Source organism: Gopherus evgoodei, chromosome 10 (genome assembly GCF_007399415.2).
Source record: "Gopherus evgoodei ecotype Sinaloan lineage chromosome 10, rGopEvg1_v1.p, whole genome shotgun sequence".
In the NCBI taxonomy this organism is placed as follows: Eukaryota; Metazoa; Chordata; order Testudines; family Testudinidae; genus Gopherus; species Gopherus evgoodei.
Genome location: NC_044331.1, coordinates 30,213,128 through 30,233,747, shown reverse-complemented (window position 1 = coordinate 30,233,747; position 20,620 = coordinate 30,213,128). Strand labels below are relative to the sequence as shown.

At 37.5% G+C, this 20,620-nt stretch overlaps 1 protein-coding gene across 6 annotated transcripts in view; it reads right to left on the bottom strand.

The window, feature by feature from the left end:
* Positions 1 to 1,658: 1,658 nt before the first annotated feature.
* TJP1 (tight junction protein 1) overlaps positions 1,659 to 20,620 on the bottom strand; it is a 316,033-nt gene continuing 297,071 nt past the window's right edge. For 3 of the 6 annotated variants that reach the window (XM_030577350.1, XM_030577353.1, XM_030577354.1), the window contains 5 exons: positions 19,252 to 19,424; positions 14,670 to 15,147; positions 12,956 to 13,173; positions 11,339 to 11,482; positions 1,659 to 3,170 (listed from right to left, as the gene is read on the bottom strand). In XM_030577350.1, coding sequence (XP_030433210.1) covers positions 3,076 to 3,170; positions 11,339 to 11,482; positions 12,956 to 13,173; positions 14,670 to 15,147; positions 19,252 to 19,424 — 1,108 coding nt within the window. In that variant the 3' untranslated portion in view covers positions 1,659 to 3,075. The remainder of the gene's footprint in view (positions 3,171 to 11,338; positions 11,483 to 12,955; positions 13,174 to 14,669; positions 15,148 to 19,251; positions 19,425 to 20,620) is intronic. The other 3 variants (XM_030577352.1, XM_030577356.1, XM_030577351.1) reach the window with 2 other exon arrangements.

Sequence of the window (20,620 nt, the reverse complement as noted above, 5' to 3'; positions counted from 1 at the left end):
TGAAAAAGCCAGAACGACCTCCCCACCTCCTTTTTTCCCCCTTCTATTAAGAGTGTCATTCAGGCTACTTTACATACCATAAAGCAGCAAAAAAGTACTCAAGAATGCCCCCCCCCAACCCCCTCATGTCACTTATCAACCTCTAGCTTCATTCTAATCATCTCTAAGACATTAACCTACTTGCTCTCTAATCCACTCTTCCTTCTGAAATGTCATCTACATTATAGATTTTTGGACTTAAAAGCACCTGCTATATCTAACACCCATCTACACACAGGCGCTTTCAACGGTGTACAAATATTACCAGCCCCACTATAATTGCACTTACTAAAAGCAAAACTCAGACTCATCACAACTGTACTCTGCACTGTATCGTAATAGCAGTGTAGACAATGTCCATACTTCAACTGCACTGATGCAAGTGGTCCACCCGGCATATAGGTTTCCATAAACCCTTTAGTGACTCCCATTTGCAATGTCTTGTATTCTCCTTAAATTGCTAATTTATTGTTTTGAGCTTCTGGAGAGCTTCTGTAAATTTATATTTTGGGAGTTTACAGTTCACATTATAAAAAGTGTTCCAGCATTTCTTCAACTCTGGGTTCCAACTCCCACAAACCCCATTATGGGAACCCACAGGACAAGTACCCACAACATGCAACTACTGAAATATTTGGAGAAAATGCTGTATTTAGATATGCGGAACACATTTTACACTACTTTGGACACAATAGTTCAACTGAGCCATTGCAAGTATCAGCAATGTGTTTTCTAATGCACAAAAGTCTTGAGGGATGATGTTGTCTGCTAATTATCTATCCAGTAAGAACGAACTTAGAATGGAAATGCTTCAGGTTTATAAGCCATATTTCAAAGTGATTTTTAAGACTACTTCCAGAATTTAGGCGGGGCCTTACAGAATCAGACTATACCTTAATCATCAGTGACTTACCATTCAAGTGACAGTCCTGCCAATGTAATTCTAGTGAAATATCTTAAGTTTTAAGCCAGAAAAATACTGAGCATATTATAGAGCTCATTAAGTTTGTGTACGGGTATTATTTAATAATTTAGAGCAACCAATTTAGAGCAACCAAAGGGCATGATTTATCTTTTATCCTAAATGTACCCAAGGGATAGTTGGCTTTTATTTAGTGTAAATCTATTCTAAACTTTTGGTTTTTGACATACAATAGATTGTAAGCCTATACTATCATGGCCATCCTGTTATTGAGGACCTTCTAGTGCCAGCCCTATATTGGATTTTGCCTCTGTAAGACAATTCCCAAGTTTTGGAATAGATCTCAGGAAATTAAAATGTGTTTGCCAGCTTGCCAGCATGTTTTACAAACTAATTTACATAGCTGATACAATAAAGAGCCTAATTTACCCATGGTGATTCATGGCATAATTCTGCCACTTGTACTTGCTTCGAGTAATACCCTACTCTCGAGTAGCCCCAGTGGGCTCACACCACAATTGCACCTTGAATTGGTTTTATTATGAGAGTTAAGACTATTCAATGCGGAGTCTCCCAAAATAACTGAGCATGAGTAAGGATGGCAGAATCTGGTCCTTAAAACAGAAACTAAACTGATTTGGAAGTGTGCACATAAATGCATTTTGGAAACAATAAGATACTGAAAATATCCTTTATTATTTTAAAAACAATTTTATTCTGTATATTTAGAAATGTGTAATTTTAATAACTGCAAAGAAAAATCAGCCACACCTGAATAGCTAAACTGATTAACAGAATGCAGTGGTATATTATCTAAACAGTGGTAGTGCTGATGTGCCATAATAAATTGTTTATTAGTAAAAAAATACATTTTAGGGCACATAGTATAGCTCCTTATCACAAATTACAGTAGGGATATTTTTCAAGATTTTAATCAAACTAGAGAATTCCGAGTTATAGTCTTCAAATGCAGCTCTTAAAAAGGTAACAACATTGTGCATTTTTTAAAAAATGTTCTTGTTTGTATATTGCAGAAATGCTGCTTTATTGCTGCAGATGTCAAAGTTCAAGGCTCAAAAGGTGTGAGAATACAAAGATATCCTTAAGAAACTTTGTTTTGTTTTTATATATATTTATATATAAAAAGGTAAAGCTTATAAAAGTTAATTTACAAACCAAGAACAAAAGTGGTATGCACGCTTTATATACAGGCATTCTATAACATCTATAAATTTTCAAATGCATAGCAGAAAACATACCATCATTTTCTTCTGGCTCTTTTCTGGTTGATCAACACAAACAAACAATACTTGTTCTCTAAACCAGCAAGTTCACAATAAGTCACTTTATCAATCTGTTTCATGATATATCATCTAATTAAGCACAAAAGCCATACAAACTTAGTAATATAGAGACCTATGAGAACTAAGACTATTAAAAACATGAGGGTAAGGCATCCCTGCTGGTTAATATGTCTGTAGTAGTGTGTTGGTTAATTTACAAATCCACAGAGGCAACTGAACCATAGTCATCTCACATGCTTTCTATCCTTCCCATAACAAAAGAAAACTAACAATGTTTTCATGTACAGTAAGTAGACGTGCTTTTATAAGCCTCACAGTAGAGGAAAACATCTAAGTTGTGCTAATTAAAAGTTTATCGCTACTTTATGGGACATGTACACCAAAAGAGCCATCGAAAAACCAGAGATGGAAATATAGTATTGTGTATTTTAACACCCCCACCCACAAGTTAAAAAATAAAAACGCCAAATTCTATAGTTCAACCAGTGGACTATGAACCAAATTCAATTCTTCTGTATGTATTCCATTGTACTTTAAATTTTAACAATGAAACATTAGCTGTGTCCATTTAAAAAAAAACCAAAAAAACCCAACATTCGGAACCCACAAGAACCCCACCCTGTTTCCATAGTACACTTCCTGTTTGTGGCATGTATTCTGACCATGGTTCGAGAGTGTACTTGCTAACCATTGTTAGTTAAAGCAAGATGCTTAAACAGTAAGTTCCGTTAATACTTGATAGAGTCATTCAGTTTATATGTAAGGTCCATCTCAGTTTCACATTATTTACTCAGTCAGCTAATTTAAGGATTAGAAGTGGTCAATTAGGACTGAGACACAGTTTGCTCCAACAAGATAGTTTGGATCTCCAGGAAGAGACTTGTTCTGCCAAGTTTTGGGGTCACCTGTGGGAGGAAAACACAATGTTGGTGTTTAGAATTGAACGTCAAACAGTGTACATCTTGAAAGAACCATGTTTTTTGGATAGTACCTTCTAGTTCAGAATCAACATGTTTTACAATAAGAAGTTTGTATTTTACTCAGAAAGAATGCAAGGATGGTACAGTTTTAATTTAGTAAACTTATTCTTGTTGTGGTAATTCAAAAGAGACTTGGAGGTACTCAAGGACTGTTGTACATACAAAAGAGATTTGCTCTGCAGCAGTACCAACATAGTGCTTTCCCTTCAAATGATCAAAACTAATTTATACTGGATGCTCACAGGACTTTTGTATTAAAAAAACAGAAAATTTGGACATTTACTAGGCTACATTGACTAATCATAATTTTAACAAAGACAAGTCAAAACTCAAGATAAGTTCTACTCGCTATGAAGTAGGGGGAACTTTATTTTGTATTATGAGTAATTTTTTATCTGAACACAGTATACCAGTAGTACAGTATAACTAACTGAAAAAAGATGGTTACTTACCTGTGTCATAACTGTTCTTCAAGGTGTGGATGCAGACATGTATTCCACTCAGCTGGTCATATGCCCAGTGCACCAAAGCCAGAGAAATAGGCCTAGCAGTATCAGTAGGGATGATGCTTGTGCCCTTTGCTTAATGGTCCCTCTTGACTATATATGGGTCGTGCTACCCTAATTCCCCTCAGTTCCTTCACACCGAACCTTAGGCTGGGGATTCTGTTGCAGAGGGGACAGAGGGTAGGTTGTGAATACATGTCTGCATCCACATCTTGAAGAAAAACAGTTACAACACAAGTATGTAACCATCTTTTCTTCTTCAAATATCAGCAGACATGTATGCCATGCAGGTGACTCACATGCCGCTTAATGAGGAGGTGGGGCTCAGAGTCTATTTAAAACAGTGATAGTAGAACTGCCTTCCCAAAAGTTTACATCAGCCTTTGATGCTGTGGTGATAGCATAATGTCTAAAAAAGGCCGTTTACTGGAGACCACATTGCAGGTATGTAGATACGCACTATGGAAACATGTCTAAAAAATGCTGTTGATGTTGCTTGAGCTTGGGGACATAATCCAAGCCACTCCAAAAGTCATAGTAATTTAGATATCCATTTAGATATGATTCAAGCTGAAACCAATTGTCCTTTCATCCACTCAGTGTAAGATATGAATAGACGAGGTAAAGAACAAAATGGTTTATCCTTTCAGGATAAAATGTCAAATACCTTCTCACATCTAAGACGTTCTTCTGCACCCAAATATGATTTGGGGACAAAATACAGGTAAGAAAGTGACACACTGTATCTCAAAATAGCATCCTGGAGCCCCCATATTCACCACTGTGATACGATTGATAAGTTTGGTACAACACATGCCTTGTGAGGTATCATTTTAAAAGTCCTGATCTGTTGAATGTTAATATTCTGTTGGATTGTATGTACTAACATTGTATGTGAAGTTATGAAGTATTGCTGCATGTGCTTGTGGGGGGCGGTTGCCCCACCCCTATGAGAGATTGGGCTAGGGCAGGCCAGAACAGCTGCAATGAGAGGCAGCCAATCAGGGAAGGCCTGAGGGAGAGCCAATGAGGGCTGAGCAAGTGGCAGCCAATCAGGGCCAGGCTCAGCCCTATATACAGGCTGCCTAGGAGAAGAGCAGGCAGTCTCTCCCAGACGTCCGACAGGGAAGGTCTGTCTCCTGAGCTGGGAGACCAGCACTGGGGGAAGTGCCAGGCTGCGGACCCTGAGGAAAAAGCCTAAAGGGTGCAAAGGGTCAGAGGGGAAGTGACCCAGGGAGAGTGGACAGCAAGCGAGGGGAGAGAAGGGCAAGGAGGCTGCCGCTAGAGGGTCCTGGGTCGGGACCTAGAGTAGTGGGGGGGCCTGGGTCCTTCCCTTCTCCCTTACATTGCACCTGGCCGTGGGAAATTCCCATATTGGACTACACCATACTCCTTCTGTCAGGGGTTAGACTTTGGGGGTATAGGTGGCCACTGTGGCAGGTGGAGGACTGCTGTTAACCCCCCTCTACCCCCTGGAAGGGGGTGAGAAAAGACTAAGGAGGCACTGCCAGAGGACAGTGTCCTGAAGGGGACGCTGCGAGCAGAAGGAAGCAACACGGATCCAGGCGACAATGGAGGGTGAGAGATGGACGGCACACCACCAGGAAAGGGTGCTCCTCATGGACTGAGCTAATTCCCGAAGTGACCAGTGGGAGGTGCCGCACCGGTGAGTCCTGCCCCGTCACAGTGCTACTGAAATATGTTGAGACTGGGAAACTCCCACAGCTAGCCTTTCAGCTGCAACAAAGGATGGCCTTGACAAGTGTTGATGTCCCATCAAAAAAAAAAAAATCATCCACTTTCCCAGATTCGTCTTAGAGTGCACACAGGCAATGGAGACTGCTTGGTACTGACATCACAGCAAGGATCTTTCTAGTAGTTAGAAGAAGATATAAAAAGAGACTGTATTATCATCATTTGGCCTCTTGCCTCCCTCTACCCTCCCCCCCATCCCAAATCTTAATACGTGGAAGATTATCTAGAAGACAAAGACTTTGAGATCGGGAGATTGAACTCCTTTCCAGCTTGGAATCAGTGTGAGTATTAAGAACTGTAAGATGCCTGTAACAGACAATGGGGTGAGAGTCTGTTTGATTCAAATCTTGCTTAGTCTGTTAAAGTTAAAATTTAGACTGTGAATTTATTTTTATTTATTAGGTAATAAACTTTGATCTCTATGCCTGCTACTTATCACTTAAAATAAGTCTTTCTGTAGTTAATAAAATCTGTTTTATATATGCTTTAGGTTGAAGTGCTTGTGGAATCTCAAGTCAGATTACAAAGGCTGGTGCATGTCCACTTTTCTATGAAGAAGTGGCAAATGTATTAATGATCTTGCTTTGCCCAAAAGGAGCCTTGAGCAGTGCAAGACAGTATATTTCTGAAGTGCAAGGGGAGATGGACTGTTGTCTCTCTCTCAGTGGCTCAGGGAGTCTTCATGCAATATAGCAGGGTGTTGGGCTCTACATGGCCATGACTGAGTGATCATAGTGCCTGGAGGAGTGTTGGTGCTTGTTACTGTCATAGCTTTCTGGGAGACACCCAACGCAGGAGAGTTTAGGATGCACCATGGTCCCATAGTTTCAGGCTCTATCCTGAGGATTCCGTCACACAGTAACCTGATTAAGGCAAAAGAGATCTCTTTTGACAGAAATTCTGGATGTGGTTTTAAAATTACCTTGTCTTTGCAGAGCTAGGTGTACAGGGGATTCAGCATCAAGACTTGTAATTTACTGATTTGTCTAGTGGATGTGATAGCTACCAGGAAGGTAGTCTTCTGGGAGAGGAGAGTGAATGAATAGCTCTAATGGTAAACCCATTAGTGCATTCAGCACCATATGAAGGTTCCACAATGGCGCCATTTTCTTTCATTGGTGGAAGGAGACAGACAATGCCTTTCAGAAACAGCCCTGCTATAGGACTTGGCACTACTGACTTCTCCCAAAAAGGGGAGTGGAAAGCTGAAATTGCAGCCAAATGAACTTTCAAGGAGCAAAGAGCCAGGCCTGAAGATTTCAACTGCAACATTGTCCAAAATGTTCATCATATGTCAGGCGAGATTCAGAATTCCCTTCGAGATCATCCAAATTGAAAACTGCTTCCTCATAGACAAGTAGGTGTCCCTCGTAGATGATTTTCTATTACGAAGCAGAACTTCCCCAACTACTTCTGAACACCGCATGTCCTCCTCATCTAGCCACACAATATACACATGGTAAGGTGTAGACTGTCTGGATGAACACTCTGGCCATGATGTTGAGTCAACAGGTAAGGGAGAAAGACTTGGGAGGTCAAACTGATAGCATATGGAGATTGGAAAACCGATATTATCTTAGCCTTGCTGGGAAAATTGTGATCAGCTTGGCATGGTCCATTTTGATTTTGAGGATAAGCTGAGGGGTAAGAGGGATGGAGGAAGGCACACATTAGTTTGGACCCCAATTCAGGTGAAATCCGTTTGTGAGACATTCTGGCATTCTTGGAAGAGGGCCCTCAGCACACTGTTCTTCAGTAACCACTAGTGGTTGTTCAAGAAGATTCTCCTAAGGTGATCAGCCAGATGAGTCTGAGAGCCCGGTCAGTGAGCCATTACTAGCATATTTTTGTTGATGTAGACGTGCCAAAATTTTATTGCTTCATGACAAAGTTGACTTGAATGGGCTTTTCCCTGCTTGTTGACATAGCACACCACAGTGATATTGTCCACGAGTACTCTGCACTGTTGTTCCCTGAATGTGATGCCAAAAGGCCCACCACACATTGTACATTGCCTGAAGCTCCAGCACATCGATATGACAGGACGATTCCTGTTCCAATCACAATCCCTGAATTGTTAATGATTCCAGATGCACTTCCTAACTTATGGAGGAGGCACCAGTGACTGACATTCTGTAGGCATGGCACCAACAAAGGGAACCACTTGACACACATTTTCTTGAATTGTTTGCCACTGCAGCAGGGTGTTTGGTATTTCCAGAGGTACTCTCACCAGAATGTCTAGTGAATGGTAACTTGGACAATAGACAAGCCTCACATGCTGCACTATGTAGATACATGTGGCCATATGGCCTTATAATTTCAGACACACATGGGCTGTTGGAGTAGGATGTGGAGGTCCAGACATAGGTGAGTTTTTGGTCCTTTTTCTTGGAGGACCTGAGGAAGAGGAACAGAATATCTTCCTGCTAGAGGCCGCCTCAGAGTCCTGCTGAGGAACATCAGCATACTGGTACCATCTCCTATGCTGCTATAGGCCTCATGGCTTGCTCCATCAGGTACTGCTTGAGTCTCAAGTCCCTTGCCATCTGTGCCCTTTTCTTGAAGGACTTATCGATGGAACCCCTATCCTTAATGTGCCTCTTTCCCAGGCTGAGTTGAATAGTGATGCCCACACATGGTGTTCAAATAGCCCCACCACATAAAAAGCAATATTTAAATCCTGGTGAAGGTATTCCACCAGGAAACTACTGCTAAATTCCCTAATCAATCTGTGGTATTGCTAATAAACAACTAAACTATTTACAAGTTCTCAAAGACAGAGAAGGGGAAAAAACGGGCAGTGTGAAGAAACATTATCGAGGGTGCTCCAACTCCAGTCTCAGGCAATGAGAAGGAAATGAGGGGAGTCAGGGCAGTGCCACCCCTACAGGTACAGCTAGGCAAATTTCTACAGCTTGTGTGTGCTAGGCACCTGCACATCTAAACGGTATACGTGTCTGCAGCAACTCAAAGAAGAACTTCTACTAATCTTTGAGAGAAATTTTGCTAAAGCACTGATGTGCCAATGAGATGGTAATTTGCTGATATTTATTTTAGATAAGATTTACAACTGATATATTTCTACTTATGGTCATTAAAGCTCCTGTGATACTTTCTTTAAAAACAGAAGGTTTATTCTTAGTTGTCATTTGACAGAACTCAGAAGATTAATTCCACTCTATACTTATTGTCCCTTGTAGTTTCAACTTGAGAAGTTCCCCACCCAATAAACCATCGCAAGATGTTGCTGGTCCAAAATATAGTGTCCTCATTCCACCATTTTAGTGGTAGATTATCTCCTGAGATAAACATAGTAGTGTTCTTTAAAGCCTGAAGGATAAATGGCACTATAAAATTTCAATAAGATGAGCCAAAAAATACATCTGTTTTAAGATTTGGAGACTTAATTTACATCATACAGCATCTCAAACCTTTGTGTTAAAGGAAAAACCCATGAAAACAAACATGAATTACACAATGTGCTGAAATGATGACAACACCTGATGTGGAGACTGGGAAAAGTAAACATGGCCTAGGGTTGTCATGTGTATTTAGAGAATTTTAAAACAAATCAACTGATTGCAGCCAACAAATGCTAATTATTTAAAACAGTTCTCAACTAGAACTTTAGTGCTGCTGGAGGATTTTCAGTTCTGTAAATACATTAATTCCATTCAATATGGAAACCTGAGTCTTTGTAAAATATCTGAATAAATTTGCAAATTGTAATAAGGATAGGTTTTAATCTCACAGATGAGGCAAACATTTTAACACACCCCCTCCATGGTTAGATTCTAACCAATACAACCTATAACTGTTACTCCACAAGTTGAAGGTACGATTACTTTCCCATGATTTGGGCATTTAAATCCTTTGAAGTAATGACTGTACAATATCAAACTAATACAGTGCAACAAGTGTAATATAAAAGGAAATGAATGTACTCTTAGTCATTTAAAGATGCAATTTAAATTCTCTCCACTCAAAAGTTAAAATGAGATTAACCAAGAATTTCAAATGTTTTAGGGATAATATACAGGTATTTCTGACTTTAGTGTAGCAGAGAGTAGGTCAGTATATGTAATTAAATATTCATTTAAAGAACAGGACATGGAAACAACTGAGATCAAGCAAAAGATTGAACAGAGAAAGCACCATAGTGTTGCAAACCACTACTATAAAGGCACCTGAAAAATCAGAGTCCTGTAACCAGCTAATTTAAAAAGAGAAAACAAATATTTATTTAAGACACAGTATGGTCTACTTACATATGAGCAGACAGAATTGCCTAATTCTGAAATCGTCTCAAAAAGCAAGATTACTGATACATCCTATTTCAGTTAAACAGAATAAATTGTTGTGTTATAACTCCAATACAGAAAGTGTTAGTACTTGTATATGCTTTCTCTCTCTCTCTCTCTCTCTCTCTCTCTCACACACACACACACACACGCTAATTTAGGAGAGGAAATGATCTGTCTTAAAGAAGTTTTGATTACTATTTGGGAGGACTAGCGTTTCTCCTTTCATTTCAAGTAAATTCATGAATAGATTTTTCAGTTACAAAATATGAGTGCTTTTTAAAAAGCTTTATGTAGTTGTGATGGCGTTTTTTGGGTCCCCATCACTTAAGTATCAATGTTTTAACATTTCAAATATGTACATACAGTTAAATAGATGTATGGAACACATGCATATAATAGCATAAAAACCATCCAAATGTTGATTTCTTTAAATCAGATGCCCATTATCAAAACGGATGCTCTGTCAGTGTCAACGCACTGTTAACAGGTATAGATACATTAATGACAATACATTTTGTTTTAAATACTGTATACATAAGTACTGTGTTTAAATATTATATATAGATTATATGTACACATTAGAGGTGTAAATCCTCCATTGTAATGTTAGAAAGTAGCTGAATAAAACCTTTACTTTCTTCAAATGTGCAGATATTAATTTTTAAATTGCTGTAAGTTCAGACATTTCATGAAATTGCTTGAAACTTGCATAAAAATTCTACTTCTGCCTAATACTGATCACCCAGAATTTCAGCCAACAGTGTTTTCTGTGGTCCAAGTAAGGGGGCGAAAGTGGTAGTGAACGTACAGAAAAAAAGAACAGGCATACAAAACTGAAACCTGGTTGCAACTTCAACTATGAAAAGCCTCTCTCCATAATTCTGGGTGCAAAAAGGAGGTTGGTGAAGAAACAGGTGGAAGCAAGCAAGAAAAATCGTTTGGAAAATCCAGCCATATTAGAATGAACTATAAAATGCTTTTACAGACAAACACTTTAGTTTTCTTTAACAGTCTGATTGTAAGCATCAACTTGCAAATATGAAAACAGTTAATATGTAATAAGCCACGATTTAAGAGCGCAGAGGTTAAATTTACAATTTAACAAAAAGTATTATATGGCCAATTAAGAGAAGACATGAGTTTGTGGTTTAAAAGCCAATTAGCAGTACATAATCATTTCCCCCAATTTATTTTAGTGCAAATTTACAATTTTAAAGTGTCTGCAGCTGTAACAGTCCTCAAGGAAGAAGAAAAAGTGTAAAGTATGATGCTATTTAACGGACCACGGATAAGGTAGATAATATAATACTGTATTTTTCTTCACCATCTTGGTTTGTCAACCACAATTTTAGCCATGAATTTGCACCATGAGTAATGAAAGTGAAATGGAGAGTTTGACACAAATACAATGATTGAGTTATATATTACACATTGTCACCTTTAGCCAAGTGATCTTAAGCCAAGTGATCTTAAATTACACCATAGCACCCAAAAGCCCCAAAAGGACAGAGGGAGGACAGCATACCCGACGAGGAGTCGGAGGATTTTAGAGCAAAAGACCAACCATCAGGGGTCATGGACGCACAGTGTGGTAAGCGCAGCTCCACTGGCTTCAGGAATTTTAGTCCATGGGGCCCACACATTACCAACGGGCTAAGTAGTGTTTCACCTACAGTTAAAGAGAAACAAAAAGTTAACAGTGGAAACCAGTTTGCCTTGAAATACATTCAGTATTTCTTCATACACAAACAAGAGCAAAATATAACTAAATTAATTTATAATACCTATGAAAATTTAGCCTCGCAAATAAAACAGAACTACTCAGCAAAATTGTTTCTGGTTGCCTTTCCTATTACCATACTCCAGTGTATTTCAGCTGGACTGGATCATATTACAAAATGAAAGGCATATGGCCAGACAGGCCAGACTATTGGACTACATTAGAATTTTTCTGACCTATAATTCCAAACATGTGCTCTATACCAGGGGTACAAACGTGAACCTCTCAGTGCCTTGCCAACACCACAGCTTTGCTCATGCTACTGCTAGTGGTGTTTTATCCACTAGGATGTCAACCATTTTAGTGTTGACAAGGGAATGCACAGGGTTGAAGCAAGAACCCAAGAAGTCACTTGTTGAAAGTGATAGCTGAGCTAGCAAATAGTTGCCTAAGAGCCTAGCCCTCTCAACAGTCAAAAGGCATGGTACAAGGAATTGAGAGTTTTTATTTTTGCATTTCGATGCTCAACATGGTAACGAGAACATGCTCCTTGACTAAACCACCCATATTCAGATGATAGGTCTAGAGCTGCTTTGAATCTTGCGCCACAAAGTACCAATATAGTGCCTCAATTGTAAATTCCTGAAATTGAAGTCCTGAAGGAGAGAATAACTTCTCCTTAAATGACACATATATAGTACATGTTTAAAGAGCTACTAGTTTCCATTTGTCTAGGTTCTGGAGTGGCTATTGAAAAAACAAACTGACTACAACAAAAAGATTTGTAGGTTATATGCTGTACTACTTGCCACTTTTAATACACCGTAAAAAGTGTGTGTTTTAGGAAACAGCAGTAGTCATTCAGGGATTGTCAGAAAACCAAGTAAAAAAAAAAATCTCATTTCCTTGAGTATTTTCTACCTCATGCCTACTTTTATAAAGCAAAGAAGGACAGAAAAAAAATTGGCTGTTAGTAGGTCTTTGAAACTTCCAGCATTTGAGGTAAATTCTCTCAATGTATTTGGCTAACACTTCACTTAATTTTTAAAAAGATATATTGTATAATGGTTTCAGTCTTATATCATGTGAGGAAACATGAACCTGGCAGACCAGAATACACTCATTCACTGACTATAGAGATAATGAAGCAATCAAAGTCATTTTAAACAATTATTTTCAAAGTATATTAAACTTTAATTTGTGCATGTCAACATACTTAGATATTAAAAATTATAGTCAAAATGGCGACACCCTGAATTATTCTCCCACCTGAAAATATAATTGAACAAAATACTACTTCCTCTGTACTTCTAGTTTGTAAGCTTCTTGGGGGCAGAGACCATGTCTTCAAATATTTTGCAGTCAGTGCTTAGATAATTAATAGCAATAGATGGTATATTAAGATACGAAGACAACTCTTACCTTTCTCTTTATCTAAAGGTGGGAGGATACTATTATCTCTGCAGACCTTGAAATAGATTTCTTGCTCTATTCCCTCTGGAATGGCTCCTTGTGGTATAATTATACTAACTCCTGTCTCTATGGAGCTTAATACACCACCATTGCTGTTAAAAACACCTCTTGCTGTGGCTACTACAGTGTGTCCATCCTCCTCCTCGTCATCCTCTAGTGCTGAAGGGCTAAACGTGAGATACATAGATTAAGCACAGCAGTTTTATATATATCTCCCCCAAAATCAGTAGCACACACTGTATTTTGAATTAATTTACCAATGCAATGGTTACATTAGGCAGGCTAGCCCTTTTAAAGTGTAATCAGTCTCAACTAAGAAATAAGTCAAATGGAATAGGGTAATTTTTGCTTATCTTTTGAGAGAAAGGATAAATGGAGATGCATTTCTGCTGTAGCCACAAAAAAATTAACTTGGAAATTTACCAACAGCATCAGTTAACTAGTTTTGAGTGGTCCAAAATCTCTAGTTAGGTTTTTGAATGCTCAATTGTTTCAGAATAGTCACCCCAACTACAGAGCTCTGCATAAGAGGACTAAAATTTACTAGAATTCTGTTGTTCCAGCACCACATTTGTCATGAGTTTAGTATCATATAAAAACACAAAGCAGATGCATTATGTTGATAACTCTTATATGACCCTCACTGAGACTTTTCTTTCACTTATCTTTAACTAAGGACAATTTGTCAGCCTTAAACTTCTATAGCACCAACAAATACCACTTAGAATCCTGCTGTTTTCCAGGCTGTGAAATCAATGTTGCAGAGGAATGGAAAAAACCTTCACATTTTATCGGGAGGTTTATTGTACTTAAGTTAATTTTACGTCAATTTCAGAACTACTCATTTCTTTTGGAAAGAGACCAATAATTTAATAAATCAGTATCAGCTCAGCTTCTCATGGCATAAAAGAACCCCAACTGCTTTAGCACAAACTGCTCATTCTTATGTTGCATTACTGAATTTTAAAAAACAGCAAAAACTATTTCAAATTTGAATCGTACATTATGATCACACAACATATGGCAATTGAGACAAAATATTTTGCAAAGATTTTACAAACAGATACCCTATTTTAAAACAAAAATTGAGGAAATGCTCAAGTTAGTGAAAAGTATGCCCCTTATAGATGAGTGGATTTTGAGTTTTATAGTAGCTTCATAATTTGAGAATGGGTAATTGCAGCTTACTCTTAAACAGTTATATTGTTTGGTCTCATAGCAGGTAGAACAGAGTTGTTGAAATGACTGATCTCTTTTTAAAAGAGTGCTTTTAAAAATTGATCTGAACTAAAAATATAGCTTCCTCAACACATACAAGACCACTCCCACTGAATTTACAATATTAAATTGTGACATTAATCATTTAGTAATTTCAGCTTCTGAAGAGGAGTTGTTTAGAGCAAGACATGTTAATTTTTACTAAAAGACAAAAGAAGAACGCAACTACATTATCAAAAAGTAGGATACAGGCAGACAGGACAACCCATGTCTCCCCAAAAGCCTCCAGAGTTAGTCCCAGGAGATGCATCCTGGTTTTTGGATTAGAGAGTCTGGGCAAACTAACAGCAATTCACCCAGGACTGGACACACTGCCTAAAAAACTGTAATTTCATGAGCAACTCCATTCTTAAAAACGTATAAAAGAAAAAAAAATATATCTTACCTTACAGGAATGGCTTTAGGCACAGCATTAATGTTATTTGGTTGATATTTAGGCACGTCTGCCTGTATGGAGAATGTATCCATTCCACTGTCAAACTCAGAAGGCTGCAATGAGTTATGTGCTTTTAAAATTGGTTGAGGAGAATTTGGAGCCTTTGATGGCAACTCTGGTTTATGCTGAGTTTCATTTGGCAGTAGATTGTGGTTGAATTTAGGACTTTCAAACTTTCGCTCAAATGGCCTGGCAGCACTTGTATAAGGCTTCGTTGTAAAGCGATTATAAGCCGGGGTGACTGTTTTCTGAGTCTGCTCAGTTCCATTAATTGGACCCTTGTCAGTGAAGCTTTTCTGAGGATAGAAGGTAGACTGCACAGTGTCCTCTCGGTTGGAAGATCTGAAAGCTGCTGGCTTATTTTGAGATGGAGGTGGGTCAGGCTTGGGCACTGTGGAATTCTGGAAATCTATGGACATAGAGTTAACTGTAACACAAAATGGGGGAAAAAAACATGAAAAAATCCATATATGTAAGCCTTAATATTCAATTTTACAGTTGAGACATTTAGGTCTATTATGAAAATTTTTTTATTTGCAGTAGGGCTGTCGATTAACTACAAAAAATTAATTGCAATTTAAAAGTTTAATCATGATTAATCAAACTGTTAAGCAATAGAATACCAATTGAAATTTATTAATTAATTGTTTGTGGATGTTTTTCTACATTTTCAAATATATTGATTTATATTATAACATGGAATACAAAGTCTACAGTGCTCACTTTATATTATTTTTATTACAAATATTTGCACTGTAAAAATGATAAAAGAAATAGCATTTTTCAATTCACCTCATACAAGTACTGTAGTGCAATCTTTTCCATGAAAGTGTAACTTACAAATGTAGATTTTTTTTTTGTTACATAACTGCACTCAAAAACAACAAAGTGTAAAACTTTAGAGCCTACAAGTCCACTCAGTCCTACTTGTTGTTCAGCCAATTGCCAAGACAAACAAGTTAGTTTACATTTATGGGAAATACTGTTGACTGCTTCTTATACGTCACCTGAAAGTGAGAACAGGCATTCGCATGGCACTTTTGTAGCTGGTGTCGCAAGATATTTATGTGCCAGATATGCTAAACATTCACATGGCCCTTCATGCTTCGGCCACCATTCCAGAGGACTTGCTTCCATGCTGATGATGCTCGTTAAAAAAAATGTGTTAATTAAAATTTCTGACTGAACTCCTTGGGGAAGAATTGTATGTCTCTCCTGTTCGGTTTTACCCACATTCTGCCATATATTTCGTGTTATAGCAATCTCGGATGATGACTCAGCACATGTTCGTTTTAAGAACACTTTCACAGCAGATTTGACAAAACACAAAGAAGGTACCAATGTGAGATTTTTAAAAATAGCTACAGCACTCTACCCAAGATTTAGGAATCTGAAGTGCCTTCCAAAATCTGAGAGGGATGAGGTGTGCCGCATACTTTCAGATGTCTTAAAAGAGTAACACTGATGCAGAAACTACAGAACCCGAACCACCTCAATAAAGAAAAGCAACCTTCTGCTGGTGGCATCTGACTCAGATGATGAAAATGAGCATGCGTCGGTCTTCTCTGCTTTGGACTGTTATTGAGCAGAACCCGTCATCAGCATGTCTTCTGGAATGGCGGTTGAAGCATGAAGGGACATATGAATCTTTAGCGCATCTGGCAAGTAAATATCTTGCAATGCTGGCTACAACAGTGCCATGCGAACGCCTGTTCACACTTTCAGGTGACACTAAACAAGATGTGGGCAGCATTATCTCCTGCAAATTGTAACCAAACTTGTTTGTTTGGGCAATTGGCTGAAGTAGGACTGAGTGGATTTGTAGGTTCTAAATTTTTACATAGTTTTATTTTTGAAAGCAGTTATTTTTTGTACATAATTCTACAGTTGTAAGTTCAACTTTCATGATAAAGAGATTGCACTGCAGTGCTTGTATTAGGTGAACTGAAATATACTATTTCTTTTGTTTTTTACAGTGCAAATACTGTACACTTCGTATTGTGTTATAATTGAAATCAATGTATTTGAAAATGTAGAAAACATCCACAAATACTTAAATAAATGGTATTCTATTATTGTTTAACAGTACGATGAATTGTGATTAGTTTTTTTAATTGCTTGACAGCCCTAATTTGCAGTAGATTTAGTAGGATGTGATTGTATGTTACTCACAAAGTTAGCATTAAGGGTTTCAGAACAGCACTGAAATTAAGCTACTGTTTAAGAGAAATGTTATTAAATTATATTTTTTAGAAATATAAAGGCTTACTGCCCATTTCTGGTCCTACACAGTCATGACATAGGAATTTATAGTTTTCAATAAATGTAGGACTTGTAGCCTAGTTTTGGTCTTCTATAAAAAGTGTGTTACATTTAGGTATATACTTCTTAGATGTTAGCCTTGCTAGCTTCCTAGTTGTAGGATAAATAGGAAATTTAAGAATTAGAGTTAAATATATTTTCTTACGTAAACGTAAGTTATGTGTTGTAAAGGAAGGTCCTGACTAGCAAGTAGAATGAAAGCCTTGAAAATAATAAGATATAAGGTCAGAAGGAGTAAAGCAGGGAGAATGTCTGATGCAAAGAGTAACTTGAGAGAAGCGAAAGTTTCTAAAAAGAAGGCCTCTGACCGATAGGGATAATTGTAGATGGTTTTAAAGACTGTCTGTCTTAAAATGAGCCAACATGACCCTTTCCAAACCCACACACCAGTGTTAAAGCCTATGTAAACCCAGGTGCAATGGAAAATACTGTAAGGCAGCAAGGAGGAGGGGAAGAAAAGATTTACTTTCTTCCGAAAGCCTATCTGGATTAAGATTGGAAATAAGGGTAAATGGTCTCAAACTGGTTTTTAGCTCAAGTCAGTAACTGGCAATATCATCTCTCTTGTTTGTTAAAGGGTATAAACAAGTAAATTATTAAAAGGTTAATTGCTAATACTTGCCTGACCACACTTGAGCCAACCAATTCATGTTTAAGAACCCCTGGGTTTAGCCGGTTTGTAAGGATCTTGATCAAATCCTTATAAATCTTTTGTTACTGTTTGAATGTAGTAAATTGCTTTACTTAGGCTTTTTAGGCAGGTTTAGAGCAATTGTATAAGTGCCATTTGGCCTTTGGGTTAAATAAAGGAATTTATGGTTAAATTAGTGTATAGCGGTTAATCATCCCAAATAATAATTCCAACACTAGTATACTTCATAGTGATATGTCACCTACACTTTTGTTACCTGTATTAGCACATGTACACATTGTACATACATGGCTTTCCATAAAACATATGCCTAATTTACACAGCACAAATTTGCTCTAACCTTTTTATGAAATGGAGTAAAACAGAGCCACAAGTAGCTGAAGTGGCTGGAACCAAACAACAGACAAGCTACACTGAAACATCATCATAAGCTTGAGCTAAAAGAAAGAACATTCTTTGTTAAGGCTGCCTAAACAAAGTAGAAAATTCTCTATTTTCACAGACTTGAGAGAGACACACATCAGGCTCAAAGAGGTGCGGGGGTGAGGAGGAGCTGGGAGACTGCCTATAAAGAAGAAAAAGATAAAATTGAAGTAGGAAGACTAATCTGCTTTATCTCTGTTGAGACTGTTAACATGGAATCAACTACAATATAATAGTTGTTACGATATGGACATTTCCCTGAAAGAGGCTCAGCTACCATCAAATTTTTTCATAGAACTCAGTAGAATCATCAAATTGTCAAAGTATAGCATTAGCTCATTGGTCCTGATTTCAACTAGTTAAAGTCCCATTATTAGTATTGTCAGTGGTTCTCAACCAGAGGTATATGTGTATCCCTGGGTATATGTAGAGATCTTCCACAGGGTACATCAACTCGCCTACATATTTGCCTAGTTTACCAACAGGCTACATAAAAAGCACTAGCGAGCTCAGTACAAACTAAAATTTCATATAATGACTTGCTTATACTGCTCTGTATACTATACACGGAAATGTAGGTACAATATTTATATTCAAATTGATTTATTTTATATGGTAAAAATGAGAAAGTAAGCCATTTTTCACTAATAGTGTGCTGTGATACTTTTATATTCTTATGTCTGATTTTGTAAGCAAGTAGTTTTTAAGTGACGTGAAACCTGGGGGTATGCAAGACCAATCAGAATCCTGAAAAGGATACAGTAGTCTGGAAAGGCTGAGAGCCACTGTACTAAATTATACATCCAAGTCCCTAACAAATAGAGATTTTTGTATCTTTAAGTGTAAGTGGTCTAAGTAAGATTCCCATTAATTGAAATGTCTACATCTTTAATCAACACCTTTATCCGAACCTATTGGTTCTAATTCCCCAACTAATTTACATTTTTTACTTAAACTTGGGTTGAAATTATCATAGTGACAGAAACTGTGTGTGCAAGAACTGAGTAGTTCAATTTTAAAAAGTTTGTGCAGTAACTTAAGTCTGTACTGGAGAATAGGAAACTAGGCAAATAGAACATTTGCGTAAATTCAACACTTCTTTCTATTAGACGTGCCAACTTTCAGATTTCATACCCTCAGAAAGTGCAGACTTGGGATGTGCCTGAAGAAGTACGACAGGGTTATTAATCGACTGAGGTTGAGTATACTGTACTGGAGGTGGGGGAGGAGGAGTAACTTGAGGAACTAGCTCATAGCGCTTTTCACCACCAGGTCTATCTGTGGGCTCTGCATCAGTAGGCTTCCCCCTGTTGGAAATAAAAGAAAAACAATAGGCTGACTTGTCTAATTTTACAAAAGTTTTCAGTTCCTGAATTCACCATTATTTCTTCTTCTATAATACCTAATTTTCATCTCTTCCTATGAACATTAACTGTTTCTGTATAAAATCCAATCCTAAGTACAAAACATTCATTTATAAGCACAAGAGATTTCAAGACAACACTGAATCTTTAAAAAGATTAGTAACACAAACCAAAAGATGGCAAACAAAAGGCAGATGACATTTTGGGTGTATTTTTGTAATGTTCAGCTCTAAATCCTTCATTTTCAATTTAGTTTGGGTGGTCTTTCAATTGAGGAACTGTGCCATTATTTAGGTATGTATTAAAAACAGTAATTTAAAATTATCTAGTTCTAAAAAAAACATGAATTGGATGTTCAATAGAAAGACTGATTTCTGTCAGAACTCTTCTAAATACACCCGATATTTCAACAATGCCATCTTAATCATAAACGCAATCAGCTTAAGCGTCACTAGCTTTATGTGCATAAATTTTAGCTAGTTAAACAAGCAGACCATTTAAACGTAAATTTCAAATATTTCTCACACATGATTTTCAGGAAATGGCCAATTTTCAAAACTACCTACAGTTTTTGGCTATCTTAAACTTACTTTCAAAATAATTGTGTTTAAAATTTTAGGTGCACATAATGCCTGTGAGAAATGTAACAGTGAGAGGACAGCTTAAAACATCCTCACATCAACGGCAATCTTACCACTTGATGCTCCTTTTCAAGTAGTCATAGCTAGTGTAAGAGCCAAGAAATCTAGGTGATGGCAAAGCAAACAGCAATAGAAGAATGAAAGAAAAATGGTCATTCTAGCTTAAGCACATTATTTCTTCATACTTTATGTTAGTCCTAGAACTGTTCACATGACAAGACATTGTACAAAGAGACCGAATAAAGTTAGTCAGCTAGCATTCTGACAAGACCTTATTGTATATGTACAGTGATCATATGCTATGCTTAATATGAAACTTTTGTCCATGAATTACAGGCAGGTGAGGCCTCAAGGTGTCCAGTCTCAGTAGTTAAGTTCAGGTCAGACTGAAATAGAAACCTTCATCATATCTTGAACAACACTATTAGAAGGCAATGAAAGAATTTCAGACTCTCATTCTACTTGACTGTAAATAGGAATTTTAGTATTCTGAATTTG